Raw genomic sequence first — 27,778 nt, 5'->3', positions numbered from 1 at the left:
AATTAATTTACTGTGTAAGTAATGGTTTTGTTTTAATGATTAAGAGGTGCCACATGAAATCTCTTGAAACGTGAAATGGTAAGGTTTGTTTTGCACGTTAAAAACATGCAGCTGCTGTATGGAGAGTGCATGCAGGCACAGCAGTAAGAACATCCGATGCAGGCTAAGGTTACCCAGGCAAATGATGTGCAGTGCTCTGCTGTGCTTGAGAGCAAATGATCAGGGTCCAGATGCCCTTTGTGGATGCAGTGTAGGCTGCTGAGAGGGAACCGGGGTAGCAGGAATACAGAGAGTAAGCACCCTGTGAAACAGGTGAGTGACAATTACTTTGATAAAGTGACTTGACTGGCCCTGTGGAGTCAGGTGAAGGAAAGGGCAGGAAGTCAGTATCCCATGTCCATTGCATGAGCTGTCCAGAGGAGTATAATGCTTAGGTCCACAGGGCAACAGTGGAGATGGACAATCAGATAGAGAAGGGTTTAACTTGAATCGATGGAACCAAGGCAACTCTCTAAGGACACATATGGATAGAGATGATGCCGAGGATGTGGCTGAAAGAGAACACAGGAGTTGAGAAGGAAAGAATGCTGTGGACTCGGCTCTGACTCTCCCATCCTGTAGGAGACAATCTTTCTCATCTCCTCTGCATGGAACATGAATCCTAGAGGCAAGCTACTGAGTGTGTATGTAGCACAATTGCAGATCCTGATTATACCTTACATGAATGTCATAAGTTCGAAGAATTTAGAACACATACTTAGGACCTCCCCTAGGGTTCAGATGAGGACAACCCAGGCCCCACTATGATCTCAGAGGCCCAGAGACTTGCAGGTTTGGACATCCTGTGGCTAGGGGACCAGATGACCCTGAGACTATCCACAGAGCAGATGCTACTCAGAGCATCTCTTTCCCCAAATCCCAAGTAATATGTGGTGTGATTTTTGACATCATGAGGGAAAGATTTATCATCACATATTTTATTAAAGGAATCTTGAAAATAATTTAAGAGCATTAAAACTTCATCACAAAATGTAGTTCCTTTGATTTCTCACCTATGTCAAATCAAATTTGTACATGTCTGTAACTGATTCATTTGGTAATTAAAAAACTCCATCAAACAGGCAAAACATCCATGACTAGCATAATTACAGCCCTTGCTCCATTCATCTCTTCCTTTCTTCCTTGCTCCTTCCCTCTCTTCCTTTTTCTCTTAGCATTCACTCTATGATAAACATTGGCATTGGTATTGAGAGCAGTGGGAAAACTAACCTGCTTCTATAGAATACATTATAAAAGGAGAGGAAAACACAATAGTTATATGTGGGTCTATTTCAAAGAAAAACCTTAAAATTCAAGCAGGCACTTCCATGTTCCACACCTCATCAAGGGGCTTCTAAAGATCCCACGACTTCCTGCTGAGATCACCCCCATATTTTAGATGAGGGCACTGAAGCATAGACACCTGGAAGAGTTTCCAAGGATGAACATCAGCAACTGTGACAAGCCCTTGCCTCCATGCCCATCCCTGGTTTCTGGCTTCACTGTCCTGTGCAGTCTCGTACAACTCTGTGCAGTGAGAACAACCCCCTTACAACACTGCTGTTGATATAGTTAATATTTATGCTTCTTTTTCATTTATTCCTGGACATCCTTTGTATTACTCCCTTTCTGGGTTACTGTTTTGTAAGGTTGAGTGATATTTAACTTAATCATATCTTGTAGCATCGATAGAGCAGAGGTTTAGAGCAGCATTTCAGATAACCTTAGGTTTAAGTCCAGAATTACTCACATATAGATTATTCTGATTTTTTAGTTATTTAACTGAATACAGAATTGACAACCTCAAATTAATTAACTAGATCATTGGTGGTTTGAATCAGAATGGCCCGTGTGGTCATATATTTAAATGCTTGGTCCACAGTTAGTAGAGCTATTTAAGGAGGAATAGGAAGTGTGGCCTTGTTGAAGGAAGGACAACACTAAGGACCAACTTCGAGGCTTCAAAATCCCATGTCAGTCCCACTTAGCTCTCTCTGCCTTGTGACTATTGATCAGATGTAAGCTCTCAGCTCCTGCTTCAGCACCATGCCTGCCTGCTGCCTGCTGCCTGCTGTCATACTAATCACTATGGTGGTCTTAGGCTCTTTCACTTTGGAACTATGATCCCCAGGTTAAATATTTCTTCTATGAGTTACCTTGGTCATAGTCTCTTATTACTGCAACAGAAAAGTAATTAAGATGGTTACTTACCTCAAACATTGTTTTTTATTTCTTCATGTACACACATTCCCTAAAGGTTTGAGTTTTTCCTTATCATGAGTATTTGAAAAAAGAGAAATGGTAAAATAGCCTGGTTAGTGCAGCTTGAGCCCAGACACTTGATTTCATCCTCCATGCCTGTGGTTCTGGGTTATGCTTTGTGGAATCACATAGTTTATCCAGAAGGGAAGAGTATGGTGGTAAAATATGTTAAGTCTTCAGTGGCTTGAAGAAAGAGCATTCGTTTTTACAACCAAGGAGGACATGCACTGTGTATAATGGTGTTGGTATGTATCTGCCTGCCTTTAGCCCATGAGAATTTCTTCAGGCTTTTGTCTCATGCATGCAGTAGGGCGTCTGGGTTGAAGGGTGGTAAATCTTTATTCCAGGTTTAAGAGGGAAATGTGTGTTATTACCAAGCAACTCCACTTCCCTCTCCTAAGAAAGAAACCACATCACCTTCTTTATTTTCTGCCTCTCTGGTTAGAGTTGGACCACAAATTCATCCCCTGAGAAGTTGAGGTAGCTCACTTGCCATGACTTACTATGAGAGCTTTTACTTTACCCTTAGCTTCAGGCTAAATTGTCCTTTCAGAAGAAAAAGACTATCTTCTTAGTGTGGAGAACATGGAAAACACAGGGGCGTGTTTGACTTATATGCATCCTCTCAAGTTTTACCACCCAAGACCTCCCTTCTTCAACTAGACTCTCTAGGATACCTGAACACCCTGCCCCTTGGACATCACTGCCCCATATGCACCACTGAGCCATCTTCTCTTAGCTTGTGTTCAGGGAGGGACAGTTCTTCCCATTTTGTTTCCAGTCTTTCAAGCTATCCTCCTCTCTGGTCTATTTTGTTCTTATTTAACATGGAACATAGAAGACTCAACACATGGTGTGGTTTTGTGCTGTAGTTTTGTGGATTAGAAGAAAAGAAGAGAACTGGGGAACAGAGCCCAAGCTCACCTTCCTCAGAATATGGCTTGGTACTGGACAAGGAGTCTTTGTCCTTGACTGAAGACTATTGGGAGCAACATGAGAGACAGATCTGGGAGTTGAGGATACATAATCAAGTAGAAGACAAGCAAAAGAGCTAGTAACACACTGAGATAGGACATGACCTTTGGTTGTCTTTCCAGGCTACTGCACTATGCATTGTAGCTCATTTTAATTTTAAAAATGTGTAGTGGTAAGTAAAGATGTGTCAGCAATGTCTGTTAAAAGTTGTTACTAACTAGAATGAAAATGTTAGAAATAGCACCATAAAGTTCTCCTTGTTCTGATTGTAAAACTATAGTAACTTTTGTATGATAAACCCCTACAGATAGAGGTTCTCAGAAGCCACCATGCCTGTCATCATTTTACTTCCTTCCATATAGGAAGGAAGATAGCATTTACCCCATATAGGAATGTCTAAGTTGACATGGGAGTTTGCTACATTGTTAATGATATGAAGAAAGACAGCCAGCAGAAACAGCAAAGATGAGTGCACAGGACAGGTGCAGCTCCCGCAGCAGCCTGTAGTAACCTTGTGAGTTCTCTCTGTCCACCTTCCTTTCCTTGTGCAACTTCATCATGAGTGTTTAGTACCTTGCTGGCCCTCAGCACACAGAGTTGGACAGCGTAAGATGATTATCCAGGAAGTTCATGGCATAGTGAGGAAAGCTGTACTAAATCACAGATGAAAATCTATTCATCTGTCATTAGATCATCTGTGAATTCATCGTTAGTCCCTCAGTCCATCTTTCTGTTTATTTTCCTCTGTCTGCCCCTCCTTTATCTACTTATTCTCACCTATTTATCTAATATTTGCTATATTGTGTATATTAGTACACATATATACATTTTAGCTTTTATCTGTATATATATATATATATATATATATACACATATATATATTCATCTCAAATACATATTATGTTAAATAGCCTCAATCATATAATCATAAAAATATAAACTTAGGGGCTAGAATTTAGCTCAGTAGTGAAGAGCACTGGCCTCTCCTCCAGAGGTCCTGAGTTCAATTCCCAGCAATCGCATGGTGGTTTACAACCATTTGACTTGATGCCCTCTTCTGCCAGGCAGGCATACGTAGAGATAGGGTACTCATACACTTAAAACACATAAATAAAATGTAAAAATATATAAATTTAACAAGATGGAAGCTTAGATATCTCTTCAATTGCAGTGTGCAGTATATTTGGTGGCCTTTGATTCTCATGTGAGGTGTGCTGGGCTCTGTCACATGCCAAAGTGACCTCTACAGGACCAGAAAGAACTTTCCTGTCCCTGGAAAGGCACACTAAGGACTCAAATGGGTCTTGAGAAATCTAATGCCCTATTTTCCTTTAATGGCCTCATTGTAGAAGAGGGTTTAGTGGAAGAGCCCAAATTTTTTGTGTAGTAACAGCCATCAGAGCTGTCTTCCATACCTGTCTGGAAAACTATGGGTTGGCTCCATGGTAGCTACACAGGCTTGCAGATGTTCCTCAGTTCTCTCGATTATTGGATTCTCTGAGAGCCTAGGAGCCTTACTCCCATTGATGAAGATGTTGCTTTTTCTTTTCAGCCTATCACTCTGACAAGTAGCATCCCCTCTCCTGACTATGGTTTCTTGTCTCTCTTTAGGAATTCTGAGTAAAGGCTTGCTACAGGCAGGCAGCAATAAATGGCTGACAAGATCTAAAGCTGGGGGCAGAATGTGTCGAAACCCAAGGGGATAACAATTTCTCATTCCTCCTAACACCAGAGTGGCCACAGAGTACAAGAATCAGCCACTTAGAACTAAGTACATGGCTGTCATTTTGTAAGTGGCCATGTCATAAGAGGAAATTCTACCAGCTTCTCATGCGAACAGGCTGAGCCACTTGGACATTTAACTTTGGACACTTTCTTTTCCATCCTGAGAGGCACCTGGAGTACATGTGACAAAACTTGTCTCTTCAAGACTCCAGGTTGCATGATCATCATGATGGCTGCCTGTGAACCTCAGTCATACTAAGAAAGAGCCACAAAATGTCCCACTCCTCCAATGGCAGCAAGTTTCACACCTTTCTATAAAGGTCTTGCATACATTTTATTAGAATGGGATTGTTTCGTTAGAACAAGATGCTAACGTTAAGAATATAAATTCCCATTACCTTCTTTGGACATAATTCTGCTATGTGACCTGTTGCCACTGCCACTACCACTACCACCACCCCTGCCTCCCATAAATGAACGATGACTCTCAGTTGCTATACAAGTGGAACCACCTGACTTTTGAGCCCCTCTTTGTGTCATTGATACTAACCTATCTCCTATCTACAGCCACACTGCCATTCTCTCAGGGCATCTAACTTCCCCTCATCATCCATATCCCATCTAGCATGCAAACACACTTCCCACCCACTACACAGATCGCCTCATGTGGCTTTGTAATACAGGTGTAACATGTACATGTATGGTGAGGACACGGAGGCACAGGGTACCTTCAACTGTATGTCCATCTTTATGGAAGGTCATCTGTCACTTACCTCACTAATACCCCTGTTACCGTCTCCATGATAGCTTGCTGTCACTCACCTGATCTTTCAAAGTAAGATAGAGTGACGTTTTCCTTGGTAGCTGAATAAAACTAAATGATGACATTTCTGATTTTGCAAAGTTTTAGAATCCAGGACAAATTGCACAGAGATCACAAAGAATTAGTGGTTTAAAAAAAAAAAGAGGTTTTGAAGTTGGAAATGGTGATTATAACCTCAATGTATGAAAAGAACTTCCTGAAAAACTGAGAAATGATAGAGAAGCTTTTGTCCATTTTACAGGTCAGGAAACAAGTAGAAATGATGGCTTACCCAGTCTCTCACCACAAGTGCAGAGCAGTTGAATAAACTTAATTTAATATGCACACATACACATGTGTGTGTGTGTGTGTGTGTGTATATATATATATATATATATATATATATATATATATTGTTTCTTTTTAAAAATTGGAACATTAATTTTTGGTGAAATAATTTTATTTTAAATTTATTTATTAATTCACTTTACAACTCAATATCAGCCTTTACTTTCCTTCCAGTACCTGCTCACTTAAGTCTTCCTCACATTCTACTTCCCCTTCTCTTTTAAAAAGGGGAAGCTCCACTCTGGGTGTCACACTTCCCACTAACACCTCCTCCCTCGCCCTTTGCCAGCATGTGCTATCCTTTGAATTTTAGTCATTCTGATAGGTGTAAGGTGAATATTCTAATGGTTTTGATTTACATTCCCCTGATGACTAAAGATTTTGAACATTTCTTTAGGTGCTTCTTGGCCATTAGAGATTCTCCTTTTGAGAATTCTCTGTTTAGCTCTGTACCCCATTTTTAAATTGGGTTATTTGGATTGTTGCTGTCTAATTTCTATAGTTCTTTATATATTTTGGATTTTGGCCTGCTGTCAGATGTCAATGAAGATCTTTTCCCAATCAGTAGACTGTTATTTTGTCCTAATGATGGTGTCCATTGACTTACAGAAGCTTTTCAGTTTCATGAGGTCCCATTTATTAATTCTTGATCTTCGTGCCTGAGCCATTGGTGTGCTATTCAGGAAGTTGTCTCCTGTGCTGTTGAGTTCGGGGGTAGTCTTCCCTTTCTGTCCTATTAGATTTAGTATATCTGGTTTAACATTGAGTTCTTTGATCCATTTGGACTTAGGTTTTGTGTAGGGTGGATATATTTGCATTCATCTAAATGCAGATATCCAGTTAGATCAGCACCATTTGTTGAAGATGCTCTCTCTTTATCATTTGTCAAAAGATCAAGTATCCATAGGTGTGTGGGTTTATTTCTGGGTCTTAAATTCAATTTCCTTGATCAATCTGTCTGTTTCTATACCAGTACCACACAGCTTTATTGCTATTGGTCTGTATTACAGCTTTAGGTTAGGAGTGATAATATCTCCAGAAGTTCTTTTATTGTTCAGGATTGTTTTAGCTGTCTTGGTTTTAGGGTTTTTTTTTTCTCCTTCTTCTTGTTGTTTTGTTTTTCCATATGAAGTTGAGAATTATTCTTTCAATATCTATAAATAATTGTGTTAAGATTTTGATGGGAATTTCATTGAATTTGTAGATTGCTTTTGGTAAGATGGCCATTTTTACAATATTAATCCTACCAATCCATAAACATAGGAGATCTTTCCATCTTCTGACATCTTCCTCAAGTTTTTTCTTCAGAGATTTTAAGTTCTTGTCATACAGGTCTTTCACTTGCTTGGTTAGAGTTACACCAAGATATTTTGTATTATTTGTGGCTATTGTCTCCCTAACTTCATTCTTAGCCTATTTATTGTTTGTATAAAAGAGGGCTACTGATTTCTTTTAAGTTAACTCACTCTGCAGACTGCCCCAGGTAGACCAACTGTGATGGCAGGCAGATTCCAACTAGAATGGGCAGATGGGCAGGATTCCAAGCTGGTTAGTTTTGGGGCCTCTGAAGGTTTCCACAGTGAAGCAGGATAGTCTTGGGGTTCCTCAAGGCTCCTCTGGACCAAAGAGCCAACCCAGAGCTAGACAATAGGGCTTAGGGGACTGCATGCTACTCACCTCTAAAGGCTATCTCAACTATGGTTTCTTAATAACCTGAGTAGGTGTGGACCCTGCACTGGTATGATTCCTGTATTCAGAAAACAAATGGAGCAGTTACTAAGAACACAGAAAACTGCACTCAGACAAACTGGAAAAACGAATTAGGATCAATTTGTCTTCTTTTATGGGATGTTCAGGTGAAGAGTGGGCAAAAGCCTTTAGAAAGCAATGAGATCTTACAAAGGATGACTTGTAATTAATGAGGACTGTGGTTTAGTGTCAGGCTGAGCATAGACCACGGTATGTCATTCCTGAAGATGTTTACACATGTACCCAGGAAAACCACTTCTGTAATTTAGGTTGATAGATTGATGAGTGGGTAAGAACGGATAGATATGTTCTAGATGAATAGATAGATGGATGGATAGAAAGATAGATAGATAGACAGATATAAGTCAACTAATGAGAGATAAATGCTAAATTATAGTAAATTGAAGTATAGACAACATAAATGGTACATTGACAGATGGCAGAGGGACAAATAATAGGTAGATAGAAATATATTAATTCTCCCCACAACCTTCACCATCATCAGTGCCTGCCGTCCAGTCCATTCTTGTCACTAGGTATTTTTCCCATTTGATATTTTTCATTTGTATTTCTGAATATATAATATTAATATTAGACCTGAGCACTTGTACTTCTCTGATTCCCATATCTCCATTAAAGTGCTAAATATTATTTAATTCAATAACAATAATGTTTAGCTTCATGGATGCGTTTGTGATTCCACTGTCCACATGCCCTGGAGCATCTACCATGGTCACCACCCACATATGGGTTGGAGGCAGCTCCATCTCTGTCACCTCGCTTTTCGAATGAAAGACTTTCCCTTAAGTGTGTATCACTCTCCCTTTGATTTGATTCTGCAAAGAAATTTCTCTTGAAATTTAAAATGTGAGCATTCAACCCCACTGGGGAAAACAGCATCTTCTCTCTGAATGCCTGGAGCCATGTGACACTGTCTTGTCTCAATGTCTGGATGGACTTGTCAGAAGTACATTATAAGAAACCTGCTTGCCTGGCAAGGTAGATGTGAAGTCAGATTCGTTTTTTATGTTAATTTTTTTTCCTTTTTTGATTTACAGTGACAAACAAGTTTTGTTCCGGTTTTAGTTAGCCTATCCTTAGACCCAAATAAGGAGTGCTCTTGTTTCACCTCTGAATTGGGCCACAAATCAAAGGGAGAATATGTCAAGGTTTCTTCACTGTTACGGCATCAATGAGAGATATGCTTTTAAACCTATCAGAGTAAATAGAACTTGACACGGATAATCAAATCGACTGCATAGCTGAATGAAAAATGTGAAAGCTGCAGAAAGAATCCGGAGATATTTCAAGGGCTCAGAAGTGCATGTTATCTATTGCAGATTTAATTTCAATTCTGTGTAGGAACCTTCATCTCCAGCAGCTGCGTTAAGGCAAAACTAAAGAAAGGTAAACAGAGACACTAAGAGCTACTATCAATGAATGTCAGAGCCAGGCCACAGGCCACAGTATGGAGTCTGCGGTTATAGTTACTTGGCTGTCTGGAACGGAGCCTTACAGTTCCCCAGACCAGTGTCCTGGAGTCTTCTCAAGCTTACCCAGGACCCACACAGATTTTCCAAGAACGTGATAATTAAACCTTCTGGTGCCTACCCACATGCTGTGGCTACAGCTGTTATGTGTAGCCCTTCCCAGTATGTGTGAGGGCCCGGGTTCTATCGCTAGCACTGAAGAAAGAATTTCAAACAATAACCACTAAGGTCCCTCTTTTTACCCCTGGGCATCCCCAGAGTAAGGAGGGCATCCATCGTCTTTGCCAGCACTTTCCTCACTAGCTCAGTCCTGCCCTACTTGGAAGTAAGTGAAATCTGTCTCCCTTGATTTGGGTCAAGAATTGAAAATTCTCAGGCCATAAAACATTAACAGAGGTAGGATTGGGGCAATTAACTGGGTTTGGACATTGAACTCCCATGGTGAGTTCCCCGCCGTAGGTAGCCGTGAGCCACCTTCTCAACATGAGACCACCTGCTCCTACTTATCCTCATCTCTGACGGAAATGGCACAATTTCTCATCTTCCTGAACTGTTTTTGAGTCAGGGTTATTGAACGCCTGACTAAGCTGCTGCAGCTGGCTGTTTACTCTAGGCCTATGTGGCTGGACAAAACGTGCTAGGAGTTCAGGGGCTGTAGGGAACACCTGGGGCAGCCGATGACAGGCCTAATTGGTTTCCATTTGTAAGGCAGAGCTAGTGAAAGTCACACCACAGGAAACGTTGCATCAGCAGGTGTACTGCTTTCTTGATTCACCAGAACAAAGAACATGCATGAACATTTTATTACCATGGCAGCGCCTGAACAAAGGCTAAATAAAAATTGCAGACGTACAAGGTGAGAACAGATGTCATCTAAGTCACGCTGGCTATGCTGTGCTCAAGTGTGTACACATGTTGTGCACATGTGGGCAGATGCAGATGCTCTGGTTTGCACTAGGCATGAGGGGCTGGGAAGGCAGCTCAGGGTTACAGCTTGGGTTTAACATGCACGAGGCCCAACACACCAAAGAAAAAGAATCCAAGAGAGGATGCTTTGTATATAGGTTTAGTCTGAGAAAATGGTACTTTAAGATCACAGCTTCAATGTTCAGCAGTTGTGGATCGGCTTTGGTGTTTTAAAACCTGGATTTAAACCCTGGGTTATCTTAGCAGTGGTACTCCAGCATTTATTCTAGAAACAAGGCTGGTCAAAGAGGAGTTATTATTTTAACAGGTTTCCAGTGCTGATATATTGTTTGTTGTTTTCATTTTGACAAAATGCAACTTTAAGATTATCTTTTTTCTTCTTCTTCATATAAAATTTACCTTTACAAAAATGCAGTTGTGCTCCTGTTTGGGCCCAGGTTGCTCTGGTGTTGCTTGTTGTACTCAGTGAGGGGTAAATGTCTGTCACACTCATGCCAACTGGGGCCATGAGCACATTACATTTCTAGTGGAGGAGCATTAGAGAGAAAGACCTCAGCACTGGAGGAAATTGTACCTACTTCTACCTCTACTGTGGTCCAAGGTTATAGGGTCTTAGGTTGCCCAGGCTGGCCGGGAACTTTGCTGTATAGGTGAGAATAACCTTGAGCTCATGGTTCTCCTTCTAACTCCCAAATGCTGGGGTTATAGGCATATACCACCAGGCCAGACTCTATGTTCTTCAAAGGGAAACTGCATAAAACAGACCTGACTGCTAAGTATACTCTACCCACCAAAGATGTCCTTCAGAAACAAGTGAGAACTATAGCCTGGGACAAGTGACAGCTGCTTACATTCATCACCCACAGACCTTCATGAACGGGTTGCCTGTGTGGATTACAATACATCAGGCTTTGTTTATTACCTAAAGACTTGATTCCTCAGAGATGAGCTAGAATCACTATTCGGCTAAAATTCACAAATGCATTCCAATACGATGAGATAGATTATTATTTAGCAGGATTACAATTAAAGTCAAACCCGACACTCATGCTTGTCCTTTATAACAGACCACATCATTTGCCTAAAGTTGGTTGGTTGGTGATTCAGGAGGGCAAACGTCTTTTAAGCTTGAGGACAATTTTGTAAGAGTTTGAAATCTGTGGATTTCAGCAGTAAAGAAGGAAAAAACAAAGTCACGATGAGTTAAGTTGATGTGAAGGTCAGCCATAAGGTAAGGAGGGATGATGCTTTTGAGAAAGGTTAAGGAAGCCTCAAGTACCAGAAAATCCATGTGTACGCTGTACCCAGCATCAGAAGAAAGAGAGAGGAAATGTTGAGCCTTCCTGAGTCAGGATTTAGAAAGATGAGCAGACACAACAGGACCTAGGGGCAACTTGTAGCGAACTGGGTTCTGCAGATTATTTCTAATTACCTTTCATTCATCTGAGACTGGTTCACTTCCTACTTCCCCGTGGTGGCCCCAGCCAAATCCCTAACATCCTCAGCTTTAATCGAGAGCTGAGCCAGGTCCTTATTTGTTGTCATATATTTCCTTTATTCTGAGATGTTAGTAATGATGGTGGGTACCTATATTATAAGGCAGTCAGCTATTCTACATTTTTTTTTCTAGCTAGAATTATATTTGCAACAGGAATCATTCGAAGTTCAGTGAAATTGTGGATAACACTTTAACTAAATTGCTGTGTGACTATTTTTGTATTGCATATATAAGAGCCTTGATCGTTCTAGAAATAAAGCTTGCAGTTTTCTGTGAATTCAAGGAATGGTGGTTCTAGTAAATCTGGTTATTGCCACAAATAGCACAAAAGAGCAAGCAACAAAGAAACAGTGTGCGAAGACCACCTGTGCCTGCATTTCCTTCCTGAAGGAGAGGCAAGCATGGGCCAATTTCCTCTGTCTATTCTTTAAAAATTTCCCTCCACTGCTTCTTTAACTTCCAGTGGAGGGAGAACGTCCTTCTAAGGCAAGAAGACAGAGGCACCAGAGACACAAATAAGTCAGCAGGCACTTACCACTGACTTCTGCTCTCCTGACTTCTACTTAAAGGAGGGCTTGACCATTTTCTTTAAGGGTATTCATTGGCTCCCAAAATCTTTTGAAATTTTATTCAAGTGCTGTGCTATTTACCTAGGTGACTGCTGACATTTTAATTTCATTACTGTGGAATTTATAACACGGCATCTGTGTACATATCAAAATTGTGCAGTAGTTTCTTAGGGCTCGTCCTCTTGTTGCCCAGCTGGCATAGAGCATCTGGACCCAACACTGCCTGCAGAACACAACACCATCCACTCTGGAGAATATGGGACATAGCTGCTTCCCCTAGATGGAGGTCCTCGTGGCTTGTGAGCTGATTCCAAAAAGGAAATGTGTTGACTCAGATCTGCAAGTCTCATGGCCTGAGATAAGTTTGAATAAAGCAGACTCCTTCCCAGTCAAATATCATTCTATGCTAGAGGCCTTAGGAAAAGATGTTTCAGCGCATAGACCACCCCACCTAGCACCCATTGTCATCTAATCAGTCTCTAGTCCTTCAAGAATACACTGAATCCAGAAACAGTAGCACAGGTACAGGATTTGGCATCGCAGGAAGAAACATTTGGAGGTTTGTTTAGTATGGGAATTCAAGTACTAACATGTCATGGCAGGAAGGAACTAATCTAAACATTACTCAAGTAAATGGAATGAAGATGCAGTGTACCACAGGAGCGCAGGCATGGCAAGGCAGGAGGGGGACAGATATAAGCATGGCACAGCACAGGGTGCAGAGGAAAAGGGGTAGCATATATGGAGGGACAGTTATGAACTTGGCCCAGCACTGGAATATAGGTATAGGCATGGCTGAACATTGGCTTCTGCCCTCTCTATTCCCTGAGGGAAATCTCTCTCTGTTGTCAGCTGTTCTTCTGGCTGTCCTAGGAACAACACAGACCTTCTCAGTATGTTTCTGACAGAAGACAAGACATATAACCCTGAAAACTCACATGTAGCTTGTAAATACTTTTTGCTGTTATATGTGTGATATCTTTTGATGGAATTTGAGTCCTAAATTTTGGGAGGCTGATGCTTTTGTTGACCCAGATCTTTCAGATCCCTCCTGTGTGCCAGAGGATCAGTGATTCTAATTGAGCCCCCATCCCACTCGGGTATAGCTGAAGAGAGATGCTATGCAAAGCCATGAACAGATGGAGGCTGAGATGGTGCAGGCTGGAGATGCCAACAGAGGCATCAAGGACAGGGAAGGGAAAGAGAGTGTTGAGCATCTCGAGACCCGGTCACAAGGGATGATCTGTGGGAGCATGGCTGACCTGATCAGAACAAGACATGGTCTGTGAGGGCTTGTCTGTTGTAAGTCTCTGTAGGATAAGAATCAGATTACTTAACATCCTTGCTTTAAGATTCACATATATGGAGAAAATATTTTATTTCCCATCTGATTTAATATTGCCAATGAGTAGAAATAATATTAACAGTTGTCAATATCTTTTACATATGGTTTGTTTGTTTGCTTGGTTGGTTGGTTGGTTGGTTTGTTATGTTGGTTGATTGGTTTGGTTTTTTTGAGAAAAGGAAGGTCTCCCAGTGTAGCCCTGGCTATCCTGAACTCACTGTGTAAACAATGAGGCTAGACTCAGAGAACTCTGCCTGCCTCTGTCTCATGACAACTGTACATACAGTTTAAAGAGGATGCCAGCATAGAATAAAATAAAAATGGGTCATTCGTTTTAGTATTTAATGTGAGATCTTTACAAATTCAAACAAACTCACAATCAGACTTCTTTCTACTCATATATGAAAGAAGATGCTCTGTATGCTGCAAGTCCATTCGGTCGCACTGAGTCATCTCCTATCCTATGACAGGGAAGATGTTGAGTGGAGATGTGTATGAGATTTCATTCAGCTTTAGAGTGCAGTACTTCCTCTTCAGTGACAGCAATCTGTGCACATTCATGTTGAGGGGAGGGAAATGCTGAGTGACTCCTGAAATTCCTTGTTTATTGTCTGTGATGAAAAGTGTGAACCACACTTTCCACATACTTCAATCAAATCCATCCTTAGAGGGAGTGGTACTTATGCTTCACATCACAAGTCTCTTAACATGCTTAAAATTGGTCAGCCATTTAGCTCACTGGTGTCTTACATTTTCCCACACCCACATACAACCACACATACACATATACACACAAACTCATGTGTATATACAATGCACACTGCCTAGACTGACATACATAGGTGTGCACATATATGTACGTACACGTGAACATACATTACATACCTACCTGCAAGCATACACACTTTCATCACTGTTTTCTCCCAATCACACTAACACTAATAAGCAATGTGTTCATCAGAGCACACATTTGGACACATATGCACGAACATCTGTAGACATTGCAGCAAGTAGATGTCAGTTCTTAGAAGCACAATGTTGATTAAAGACTGCTGTAAAGAAAGGTTGCCAAGATCCCCTTAACAATGTTGCTGCTTTTGCAACCCTGCAGCTGACCAGACAGAGATGTTGTTCATAGGAGATGCTGTACTACAGGTCAGTACCTTAAACTTTAATCTTTAACTCTATTCCATCTTTATATTTTAAGCTTATTCCAATCAACTGTTATCCTCAAAATTCTTCATTTGTCATCTGTTCAGGTTAATGGCATTAATGTAGAAAACGCAACCCATGAAGAAGTGGTAAGTCTTATATTTGGAGGGGGGCTATTTTTGGTATGTTATTTTCTTCTAAATGTATTTCTCTATTAACCCATATTTATGTGAGTGTGTTCATAGACACAGACACACCAGGGACCTGCAGGTCTCCACAAGCACTGAAGGAAATACATCTGATTTCGCCCATTTTAGATTCAAGGGCACAGGAATTCATGGAGCATTTGACCTCCTGCTTTGCCTTAGAGGGTCACCTCAGGACAAAAATCAAAGTCTCCCAGCGTTTACTGGAGGCTTGTCTAATACCATGCAGAGCCCCACTGTACAGTGTTCTGTTTCTCACACACCAGCTCACTCCAGCATCTTAGTGTATAAAATGTATAATGTGGAAGGGTCACGTGATAGGCACATTTAGTGGGTGCTTAAGATGATGTGGGTCAAAGGTATTCATAAGCAATTCACCCCAAGAAAATGGATTTGGGTCAGGTTGGGCTTCAAAGGGCAAAGGATAAAAGAAACACCTCCTCTTGAAAGCTAGTGTTTGGGCAGAGAGAGAGAGAGAGAGAGAGAGAGAGAGAGAGAGAGAGAGAGAGAGAGAGCAAGCCCTATAGTGCAGTCATTCAAAGAACCTGGGACAATGGAGCCTGAGTAATAATGGGCCTAGTTGCCTATGAAAGGAGGGGCAAACATGAAGATTTCATTAAAGCTGTGTCTCTAGAAACAAGATGGAGGAGGAGGGGAGTGGGGTGCTGGCACAACATACACAGTGGCTGAGCTGCCATGAGTTGGGAAGCCAAAACAAGGAGGAGAAGCAGAAAATCCAAACCAAAAGATAGACTTGAGACTAGAAGAGACCCGAAAGGGTCCCTTTCAGGTCTCATTGTGTGTAACAGTCAAAGTCAAATAGGCTCTTTATTAGTTAGCATTCCCTAACAGGTATGCTCCCATTCATCCTTCCACTCTTCAGTGCCTGTTCAGTAAGTCAACACTATTCCTAGGGAAGGCAAAGCCCCTCCCCGCTTGCCCAGAGCTGAATTCACATGAAACCAGACGGAGTGTTTGCAGTGAGTGATTTGTGGCCAGATGAAGACCTGCTCAGTACAGGCAGCTTGTTGATTTATTAATATCCTCACATAGGGCATATTTATTGCTGTTTTCTGCATGCCAGGCTAGAGGGAGTTTCACAAATGGGCAGACATGTTTCATGGTCTCTAGAGATGTGCAGTTGGGGCTTATGATCAACTGGGGAAAACCTGCTCATTATTAGCTTTCCAGACTTAGTGATAAATACTGCTGTTTGTCTTTTACAAGGTATGTTTTTTTTAATGATAAGAAAACATAATTGAAAGAAAGGCTATCCACTTTTTCTTAACTTTTTAATACTAATGGTATGTAAATAAAATTAGAAACATTTATCCATGTAGATTTTATAAATGTTGTTATACCAAGATTAATTTGACACTAATATACTTTCAGCAAATTTTATGTATACATTATTTTGTGATGTAAAATAAATTACCAGGGCACCATTAATGATATATGTAGAATTAATTTGTCAGGATCGTAAGCTTCCTAGAGATGTCCCATTTGTAAAATACCTCATTCATTGTACAGTTTTCCTCTCTCAATCTTACAATAAATTCTGGTTTCAGTGCTTAAAGAAAAATTATCAGTTATGCTCAATGGAAAGGATCTTTCTAACATAAATATATTCTCAAGGTGACATGTATGCAAGGTGAACCTTAGACTTCTGGTTTGAAAAAAAAATCTGTGAATTGAAGTTGGTGATAATGTTTAAATATATAAATAGATGATTTAACAGGTAGTTTCTCTTTATAGCACAGCTGTATGCTTCCACCATAAGGCTGCATAGTGTTATAGTAGCTAGCTATTGGAGACAGCAACTTGTCCATACACTTATTGTATAGATTTCTGAGATGTATGGCCACGGAGAGAAAGAAAATTGAAGGTTGTCATCATTCAGTTTTGGGTCCATTTGAATGCATCACATTATATTGTCATAGGTACATAGTTTATTTATCAACTAAAAGTAAATTTTAAAGATTTATAACAAAGTGAGTAGCTGTTTGCCTGAAAAAGTGAGCAGAAGAAAGTAAATAATAAAAGCTAAAGCAGAAGTTATTGAAATGAAACCCAAGAAATGAGAGAGTTAGGGAAAAAAGCTTGTACGCAGGAGCTGTCCATCATGCAGCCATGTTTCTTAGCATTCCTCCAGCTGTAATCAAGATAAGTGGCTACTTTAAATATCTTACAACTGCATAGAGAGACTTGCATCTAGACACAGATGCTTCAAGACAGTTGCTAACACTGACAGGATTTCATCCCAGTCACAAATGTTATTGATAATATACAGCTCACAGCTTTACTGCAGAAGACTGCTTAAGTCATGGCTACTTTAAATATCCTGCCAGGGCTACTTGATTTGTCCCTGATCAACATACACACACACACACACACACACACACACACACACACACACACACACTCATCACTCCAGTGACTTTGCTGTAGCTGTTCACAGTCTGGAGAGGAAGAACCCCTCCACAACTCATGGTTGGGAATGGGCACGTGTACTTGGTTGTGTAAACAGTCATTCTCTTACTTCTCATGGTAGCAGTGCAATAGACCTCCCCACTGTGCACTGCCCCCCCATTTCCATATCCAACCCTCTGTGGAGTCTTTATGATGGATAAGCCAAGCTGAGCTGGTAACAGGAAGAAGAGACAGTTGTTCAAGCTTCCAACACAGACATTCCAGTAGCTGCTAGTTGGTGGATGAAGAGTCTCAGTGTAGTTAGGGACAGATTTCAGAGAGCTGAGGTTTAGAATTTGGAGTGTTGAGTCCATAAACACTAGAAACATGCTGAGAAGGAAAGAAAAACTGGAAAGCTGAGCCTACAGAAGGCTAACAGCTATAGAAAGCCAAGGCCAGAGAGAGCTGCAGGACCCAGCACTGAAAGAACTCTAGAAAACACTGAGGCATACTTTGTCTGGCTGTCAAGGAGTTGTAACCCTGAGGATGGAGGACCCCAATACCCTGAGCTCAGACTTGGATGAGCTTCTCTTTGTATATCTGTGATTTCAATCTGAACAAAAAGAAAAAGAATCCCCAGTTGAAAGTTCACACTGCCCCTGTTACTCTAAGCGTTGTCTTGCTAATCAATAATTCAGTTGATGCTACTAGAGACACCATGAGAGAAGACATGTATATGTATGTTTACCTGTGTGCAAACATGTGATATATGTATATGTGGGTACATGTGTGTATGCATATGATATCTGTAGCAGAGGACCTGTGTTTAAAACTCCTGGGAGAAGCCAACCAACAAGGTTGGAGCCAGAAACCAACCATTACAACCAGTTATGAGCTGCTGTGCTATGTGATGGTCGTGTCAAAGTATGCAAAGGAAAATAAACTCTTGAAAATTGCCTCCTCTTTGTTCGAGGGACACAGGAAAGGACCTGCTTCTTTTGAGTTGTAAAGGAAACATGAAGTTGTTAGAAATATAAATCCAAATATAAAAGGTACAAATGGGTCTGCTTTATGCCTCATAGAGAGGACTACTCCAAAGGATATCGTCTTAGAAAATTAAAATTCAGTTATCTAAGTACATGGGTAGATGCGATTGTGTGATCTGAAGAAAATGAGCAGGTGGAAACTGCTTCGAAGTTTATAATTCTTCACAGAAGACGTTTGATTTTCCCGTGGCTGGAACCTGCTCACGTCTTACTTTATAATCTGCTTCAGCACAGTAACTAAAGCAAGCAGTAAAACTGCACCTGATTGAAGGCAACAAACCCTGGTGGATGCTAAAATTGTATCTATTTTCCAATGCAAATAGCTAATGATTCAGCATCACAGGAAACAGGTTGGACCCTCAGTCCCTGCAGCAGCTAACATGAAGTTGATAGCTACTAAAACAAGGACCTAGCATGTGCCTTGTAAAAAGATGCCTGTGTTTAAAATAAGGGTGAAAAAAGGTGAACACATGCTAGAAACTAGTTATGAAAAAGTATAATTGTGGTTCTGTTATGAAACCTTTCAAGATAATTTTAAAAAAACACTCCTTACAGTGTTTAAACAAAACCAGGAAATTTTTACAGTTGCAGAGATTCTTGCTATCACTTCACCTCAGCAATGGCACATCAAAGAAATCGTTTTCCCTGTCTAGTTGGTGAGACAATGAGTGTATTGGGATTATTTAAAACATGAGTGGCTCAAAGGCAGATGCATCTACATTGTGTAGGGAGGGCCCACCTCAGCTTGGGTGATGACTCATAACACATATACACCCAACCTTCAGGCTGTTTCTCTAAAGAGATTTTCTCTTCCCTCGGCTGTTTTCAAGAGAGGACTTGTGAGCATTGTCCAGGCCTTTTATGTTTCCTGGAGCTTCCTCTGTTGCCCAGGAGAGAAGATTTCCCATAAAGGAAATATCCACAACACAGTGGGATGTATGAAGGTGTACCTGAAAGTCAGGTGGTATCAGTGAGCCCAGAACTGAGAACACAAAAAGCAACAACAGCTAACCACACAACATGGAGCAGACAGGAGTAGGGAAGGGATAGGCAGGACCTCGTGGTGATTGGTCATATAGAGCCAGGTGTGGTAGCACACACCATTGATCCCAGTATGCAGGAGGCAAAGTCAGGCAGTCTCTGAGTTCAAGGCCAGCCTGGTCTACAAAATGAGTTCCCTGTCTTGAAAAGATAATAATAATAATAATAATAATGATATAATTTAATTAGAAAATTAGATTATGAAACATTAACATTAATGGAGAAACCCTGCCTTGAAGCGCTAATCATCATCACCATCATCATCATCATCATCATCTAGAATTAAATTAGAAAATTAGATTATGAAACATTAACTTTTATAGGTGTATTGAAAAATATTATTGAGAATGTAAAGTGAAGGGAATCAGTAAAACAAACATCACACAAAATAAACATTATGTCGTTCTGGATTATGACATTCTGGTCCATTCTGAAGCCAACACTTCATCAAAATTAAATTGCTAGAGCATTAAATGAAAGCTAGATTACTTTCCCTGTATTAAAAAAATAGACCTTCCTATTTGCTCAGAAACTCAATGCTGTCTCCTTTCTCCATGCCAGCATACTGCACTCACATGTATGTATATGTGTGTGTGCGTGCACACACACACACACACACACACACACACATGCTGATACACACTACTCCTGCACGATCACCTGAAACAATTTAAGGACAGGGTGAGTTTCAGGGTAGCAGACTCTTGGCTGAGAGCACTGGGTTCCAGTGTGCATGCCAGCCAACTTCCTCTCTTTGTTCTTGTTGACCACAGCAGTGCAAATGGAGTATGACTCCACTGTAGCCACATCTTAGTTGCTGCTGGACTGGGCTGCAGGGAGATACGTACATGATTGAAGTTTGTGTATGAGGAAAGGGCTCTACAGAGATATGTAACCTCGAAATGGGAAGTGAAGACATGAAGTATATATCTGGTTTTGGAAGCTGTAGCTGGACAGTGAATATTTGCAAAGGGACGTTCACTCGGGTGAGGAACTGAAAGACTTCTCCTTCAGGAGGCAGGTATTCAGATATCAGCAAGTACAGCGGGGTTAGCCAGGCAGACAGATATGAAGACAGGCACTGGGACACACAGAAAGGACTGATGGGGCAGGAGCTTGGAGCAGCCAGGCTAAAGGTGCCAGGAAGATCAACTTACATGAACTATAAAGGTTAGGTTAGGAATTCTGTTTTGCTAGACTGGATATAGTGAGGAGGTCTGAGAGAGGCAGACATAAGGAAGGGTTGAAGAGTAAGACAGATTTTAACTTTGCTATAGACAGAAAAGTAGAAATGTCACAGATGTGCACACAACATAGTTTCTCTGGCACAAGGTACTGTGACATAGCACTGGTCCACGTGGAAGAGCGCAGCACAGAATGGATGTAGTGAATCATGGAGTAAGTGTGGTACAGCTTTCAGAAAGCTGGGTAGTTGACTTTGTCTGTGATGAGGCAAAGGTAGATCGTCCTCTGAGAGGGGTAGGCTGACTTAGAGTGAAGCCAGATTGTAAGATGGCGAGTCTGCTGGTGGGAATACAGGGCACACCACTCACATAAGCACTGAGTCAAGATCTCTACTTCATCAGATGAGTAAAAAGGAAAGGTGTGGTGGGGAGAGGTGAGAGATGTCATCTTGGGAAATGCGGGCAGGGCTAGATTCTAAAGTGTCTGTATTTATTAGAGCCCAACGGCTACAACTTCAGACCAGGATAAATCCGAGGCATTTTTCTCTGGCTGGGTTACACACCCTGGGGTATTCACTCTAGGGTCTCAATTGGTGAGGCAGAGATTGAAGTCACTTAAATCAATTTGAGTTCAATTTGGTGTAAATCAATTTGGAAAGTGGATCCCTGAGAGACTGTGCAGTCCTTTCACAGTGAGCATGCCCTTCCCACACTCTGATGTTCAGGGTGAAGATAAGCTGCAGGTCCATGAACAGGCCTTTCCATTCAGCTGAAGTCATGGCTGGCAGGCTACTTGCACTTCAATAAGGTGGCTAACCCTTGGTTTCTATGCTCAATGAACACCAGCAGCTGGAAAGGGGGAAATGCCAAATGAAGTCTAATGGACTGAGCTCTGCTATCGAGAATGTGATGTGTTTACAAGGAAGTAAGCTAGGATGTTCTCCACGGAGGCTCCATGCAGCTTCATCTCTTGGAGTGATAGAATCTCCCCAGCCTTGGAGAGTCTGCTCTTGTTCTCCAAAGGCAGTTAACAATATCATGGACACCCTTCTGCCTCTTCCAGGGGTGTTGCAATGCTAGGGAAAAGAAGTGGAAGACACTCAAAGTTCAGTTCTTTTAGTTGGTCAGACTTTCTATGTGTCATTTAACAAGGGAGAATTGCAAGTTTAAATAAAACCTCGTGATTGTAAATACAAGCTGGTGTCCTGATGTTACAGTTAAACTTGAATATTCAAAATTAAACTTTAATTTAGTTACATTTATATAGTTACACTTATTAGTTAGAACAAAACAATTGAAAAAATATATGTGGGAAACAGGTAAATTAATTTTATAAAAAAATCTGTGTGTACAAATGTTGTGTGTATTGTATTAGTGTATACTAGTATAAGTATACCTATAAAGTGTGAATGTATAAGCATGAATCTATGTCTGGAAATGTGTATATATAAATGTAAGCAAATGTATTTATTCACCCTAATACTCACATTCTTACAATAATACATGGGATATTTGAAGTAGTTTAAGCTACAAAGGAAGCTTAGCATAAATTTTGTCCAGTCAAAAAAAATGAACCTTGTTTGAAAGGTTTTCATATTTCTATAATATAAACTTTTAGTCAAGGTGAAACACATAAAAGTATTTTAAATCATAAAAGAAGCATGAACAACATTGAAACATTTCTTATGTCAGAACTTATGTGACATAGCTAATCAACACATCTGGATAGGTAGGAGCATTTAACACATTCACAAAGTTTAAAAGGAAGGAAAGAAAGAAAGACAGATGGACAGATAGACAGAAGGGAGAAGGGAAGGAGGGGAGGAAGGAAGGAAAGAAAGGAAGAAAGAAGGAAGGAAGGAAGGAAGGAAGGAAGGAAGGAAGGAAGGAAGGAAGGAAGGAAGGAGAGAAAAGAAATCTATTTTCCACATTTCCACATCAGGGATTTTAAAGCAGAATTAACACAGAAATTTAAACAAAGATGTGATGGAGATGAAAGAGCAAGTTTATAAAACAGCATGAGGGCTTAAAAGGAGCATCTTTAACAGCAGGGGCTATCAGCATGTTAGCTGGGTTCCTGCTGCAAAGACACCATGCAAGGTCTGTGAGCCAGAGGTCGGTGAGCAAACCCCAGTGCCAGACCCACACTGCAAACCTAAACCAGGCACATTCCTGAATCAGACACATGAATCCAGGAATAGCCAGAAAATCATGAACCTGTATTGCTTGTTTTAGGCAAAGAAAGCAACCTGCCAGAGACCAGGGCACATATGTGTTACTGAGAGAATGGAGACAGTGGAATGGATAATCTTATGGTGCCTTACTCTTGCATGCCACAGGAACTGATGGTGTGCTCCCTGGGTAAATGGGCACCAGTGAGTTGCTACCGAGAAGGCCAATTACCCTTTAGCAGATAATTGAAATCTGAGACAGGATTTTCCTGTGACGATTTCTGGAAAGACACAAACTTCTTCATAGTGGCTGGCAAGGATGAAATGGTGGTGAAATGCTTGAATCCTGTTAAATGCTTGCTCTTCTGCTGCATTTTAAATACTTTTTGTATCCAAAATTGTGCAGTGACTCTTCTGAGGTTGCCTTATGTCTATCCATGAAGGGCATCCACTCATGCTCCCAGGAATCTGGGACTCTAAAGAACATGACACTGAGGTCCTAGAGCCTTTGCTTTGAGTCATCATCAGTGTTCCTTACAGCAGAGTGTTTGTGTCCGTTTAGAGGTGGGGCTCTTGGGAGGTGAGCACAGACTCATGAGAGTGCCTCTCTCCGCAGTGAGCATACTGTTCTCCGGCTGCAGGATACTATGTCACAAGAATCAACCCTACTGACACGATACAGGTCCCAGACCATGAGAAGGAAACTTTTGGTGTTTGGTTCCTGTGGGTCTGGATAATCTGACAAGGTGGCTTTAGATGATTGCATGTAGGAAATGTTCCAGATGATACAGCAGTATAGAAAAATCTTTAAAATGTGGAAACCTCTTTAGGATAGTTTACTTGTAAGGTCCTAGTTAGAAATCAGACATGAAAACCATAGCCTGGAACAATGGGCCCAGAGAGCTATACTCTACAATCCAGGATGTGTCCCCAAGCCACAGTCTCCAAGGAACGGCAACAATTACAAAAGGCAACTGTGGTGGCTGCTGGCAGAAGGAGCTGCTGTCAGTGTAAGGCAGTGATCTGCCAAGGGAGAAAAAGTTGTAGGTCATTGCAGACGTGGAAACACCCGTGGCCAATACTGATTTTTTTTCCTGCTTGACACACAGGCTTTGATCTAGAAGAGAAGTGACTAGTGAATCAAGACTTGTCTCTCACCCACACATTATCCTGAAAGATCTGGGAGATGTGAGCACTTTGAGATTTAAGAAATTAAAAAAATAGAAAAGTCACTAACCTTTAATTAAAGTTCCTGAATATTTCAGGCCATAGAGCCCTGGGCTTCCAGATGGCTCTGTTATTCTCAGGCAAAATTATCAAGATACATATAAACTCATATAAATATGTGATCACACATTTTAATGCTTCAAACCACAACTGGTTCTGCTGAAGGGCTTTGGAATTCATTAAAGAGATTTACATTTCATTTTATTTAATAATTCAACAGGGGTATGCACATACTTGCACAAACATACAGAGCAAGCCAGGACCACAGGACCACTGTAGCCTGGCTGCACGCTGTGGGGAGCAGAGAAACCTTTCCAAGGCTATGACAACCTGGGTTCCACACATCTCAACAGTTCCTGTCCCTGTTCTCTGGAACTAACCTGCACTGAATGCTCAGGACCAGGGTATCATCATGGCTATCCACTTGTGAGCCTTTGTGACCATCTCCTGTCCAGAGATAAGGCATTCTGAAGTAAGATTTCCAAGGCAAAGACCTTCACTGCAGCAAGAAGGTGCAGCTACATTGTGCTTCTCCCTAGATTCTGCTTGCCAAGGAAAGACAGCCAAGACACTTCCTTGGACTGGCCAAGGAGTAAGTGTCAATGGGTCGTCTTCTGAGATACGTACCAAGCAAGGGGAAACCTCCCCCACCCCCTGCTCAGTTGCTTGGTGTGAGGCCCACTTCTGTTCTGTTTGTACTAATAGTGCTTTGAAGACAGAGACTAGACATTTAGGAATTGGGACCTGTTGCATGGGAGATAGAGATGTGTCCCTCCTTTTGCATAGTTTATGTGCCCTTATCTGAGCATCAGGTAAAGGAATGCTGTGGAGATAGGGAGATGGGGTCAGGTTACCCTTGGGTAGAACCTTAAAACTTACGAGACAAGTTAATACTCAGGACCTTGTGGATATAAAGAGAACATGCACCGGACATATCTGCAGCATGGATACTGTAAGCACATGGTCACTCGTGGCAGCATCTACATTCTTGATAAGAATGGACAGGGTCAAGGTAGGGCTTCAGAAATTCCAGTGGGAAAGGAATAGTGTGTGAGACCATGGTCCACAAAGCCCTAAAGACATGGCAGGGCAGTCATGTCATGGAGTAGAAACTGGTGGACACAGAATGCCTGGCCAGTTTGGAAGGTCTGGCCAACTTAGAGATCTGGTCATCTCAGAGGCTGTGGTCAGATAGAGCTGATTGGGGCAGCCATGCTCATGAAAGACAGGAGAATGTCCATGCTAGAGGCCAAAGAACCTTCAGCTGTCTCTGTTCACTCTTCAACCCATCGCCCCTGTCCCACCAAGAATTTAAACCACTGTTCCATACTGTAGCTGCTCAAATAAGAATTGCTGAGGATAATGTATGAAGAACTGGAAAGCAGAAAGAATGCACAAGTTTTGTCAGGAGTACACCGAGATGAAGATTCAGGAGACAGTGGATGAGCCTTGGATGGTAAAACCTTGTAGTCAGACACACGATGGAACACTAATAGGTCCTAATAAGCAGCTGTAGAGCATGTAGACCAATAGTGTCTTATTTTTGTTTTGTTCTTTGAGACAGGGTTTCTCTATATAGTCCTGGCTGCCCTGGAACTCGTTCTGTAGACAAGGCTAGCCTCAAACTTAGAGATCTGCCTGCCTCCGCATTCTGAGTATTGGGATTAAAGGCATGTGTCATCACTGCCAGGCTAATAGTGTTTTAATAAAATCAGCCTAAGCACAAATATGTTGTGTACAAAAAGCTGACCTTGGCTTCCCTAAGTAATGGATATGAGATATATGGCTAAAATCAAACCCACGTGAATAGATTTCAGCAGAGAGTGTCACATCACAGTTAATGATATCTGTCATTTTCCCCAGTTAAGGTGATATTTGACATTTGAAATTATGTGGTTATGTCACGGTCACTCAGCTGATGTGTCTTTCGCCAGTGTCTGACATTTGGCGATTTGTATCAACAAATTGACTTCTCACGCATGGGATCTAACTTTCTGGTAGATTTAATCATTTAGCATGCAGGAGCCCTTGCCCTGTGGATTAACATGGCTGCTTTTGATGTCTATACATTCATAGCCAAAGCACGGGTGCTGTGCTCTCTTAGATATATGTAGCCAATTGTCTTTATCCCAGTTTAGCCTTAGAGAGTTTCAGTATCTCAAAGGTAACTCTGAAACAAATTCTTAAAACTTAAGAAAGATCCATAAAGACTTGATGCTTCACTTATGTCTGGTTCTTCTGTGATGGCGAAGTATATTCTCACCTTCTGAACAGGTGCATCTTCTGAGAAACGCTGGCGATGACGTCACCATCACTGTTGAGTATCTCAGGGAAGCACCCTCATTTCTGAAGCTGCCATTAGGTAAGTGGGAAGGGGTAGAATTCGAGTGTGTTGTGGAATTTTCTTGCTTCCCACATTATCTTTCCACATATCTTGGAACAGTTGGTATAAATCATTTTCCAAACACTTGCTCAGAGAGAAGGATTTAAACAGGCAGAGAGCACAATAGGTCACTAAGGCACTCCAGACATCATCACCAGAAGCAACCCTGTGTCTTCTTTCACATGAACCCCCTGCTACTGTGTTTACCTACACACACACTCACACACACACACATATTAACCCATATATACACACTTACTCTCACACACATTAACACACATACACGCTCATAGACTCACACACACTAACACACACAAACACATAAACACAGGTACACACAATTATCTACACATACATTCATGTGCATATATGTAGAGTTGTTTAATATCTAGGTTTATCTCATATTAAGTATACAGCCCAGCCATGCTAATGCACATATCAGAGTGCCTACCATGATGGGCAGAGCTTGTGATACTCTGCTGTACTTGATCCACCAAGACTGTGTGTTTGTGACTTTAACTTTTCTCCCTAGCTGGTTACAATTAACAGAAGGTCCTGCCCTTTCTTTGGTTAGCAGTGCAGGTATAGACCTCTCATGAATGCTGCCTTCCACTTCTAGGAAAGATCTAAAGACAAGGCTTAGCCTCCTTAGAGCTGATGTTTGCTGTTGCAAGTGCAGGGACAGCTGACAGCAGCAGGAGCCTTCCTGGCCCTGGGCAGCCCTCCTTTCCTAACCTGACTGCCTCTCTCCTCCATCTGCTTCTTGCAGGAAAGGGAAGATCCTTCTCCCTGATCCATCCTGATGCCCACTCACCCCCTTCCATCACTATAGCCCTGCTGTCAGCATCTCTCTTTACTGTATAAGTGGCCTGGGTGCTGCTCATGAGGCCTTTTGAGCTATAGACTCTAACCATACACCCATTCCATGCTCCATTAGATAAGCCACTGAACTCAGACTTTCCTTCTACCCTCTTTTTCCTGAGACCTTTGAGCCTGTCATTTCCAAGGGAGCATAGGGAGTGGCTGTGATATTCGCTATTCTTAGGGAAATTGGTACTCAGCTGCTCTGTAGACATGTGCATAAGAGTTGCTGCCTGCCCTGTGTCCATGGAGACCACCTTGTGAAATGGAGAAAGAATAGCAGGTGACAAGTTCTTGAGGATACAAGGATGATATGGAATAGGTCATGGAAGGGTTTCATGTGCTAATGGGAGAATCCCAGTGTAAGGA

At 41.4% G+C, this 27,778-nt stretch overlaps 1 protein-coding gene across 2 annotated transcripts in view; it reads left to right on the top strand.

Moving 5' to 3' along the window:
* Positions 1-27,778, top strand: part of Sntg2 (syntrophin gamma 2) — a 206,478-nt gene that overhangs the window by 77,286 nt on the left and 101,414 nt on the right. For both annotated transcript variants that reach the window (XM_021179140.2, XM_021179141.2), the window contains 3 exons: positions 14,841-14,884; positions 14,989-15,030; positions 26,440-26,527. In XM_021179140.2, the coding sequence (XP_021034799.1) occupies positions 14,841-14,884; positions 14,989-15,030; positions 26,440-26,527 (174 nt within the window). The remainder of the gene's footprint in view (positions 1-14,840; positions 14,885-14,988; positions 15,031-26,439; positions 26,528-27,778) is intronic.

The sequence above is a fragment of the Mus caroli genome, unplaced genomic scaffold (genome assembly GCF_978045245.1).
Source record: "Mus caroli unplaced genomic scaffold, Mus_caroli_1 scaffold_14, whole genome shotgun sequence".
Classification (NCBI taxonomy): domain Eukaryota; kingdom Metazoa; phylum Chordata; class Mammalia; order Rodentia; family Muridae; genus Mus; species Mus caroli.
This window is presented reverse-complemented; position numbering and strand designations above follow the sequence as displayed.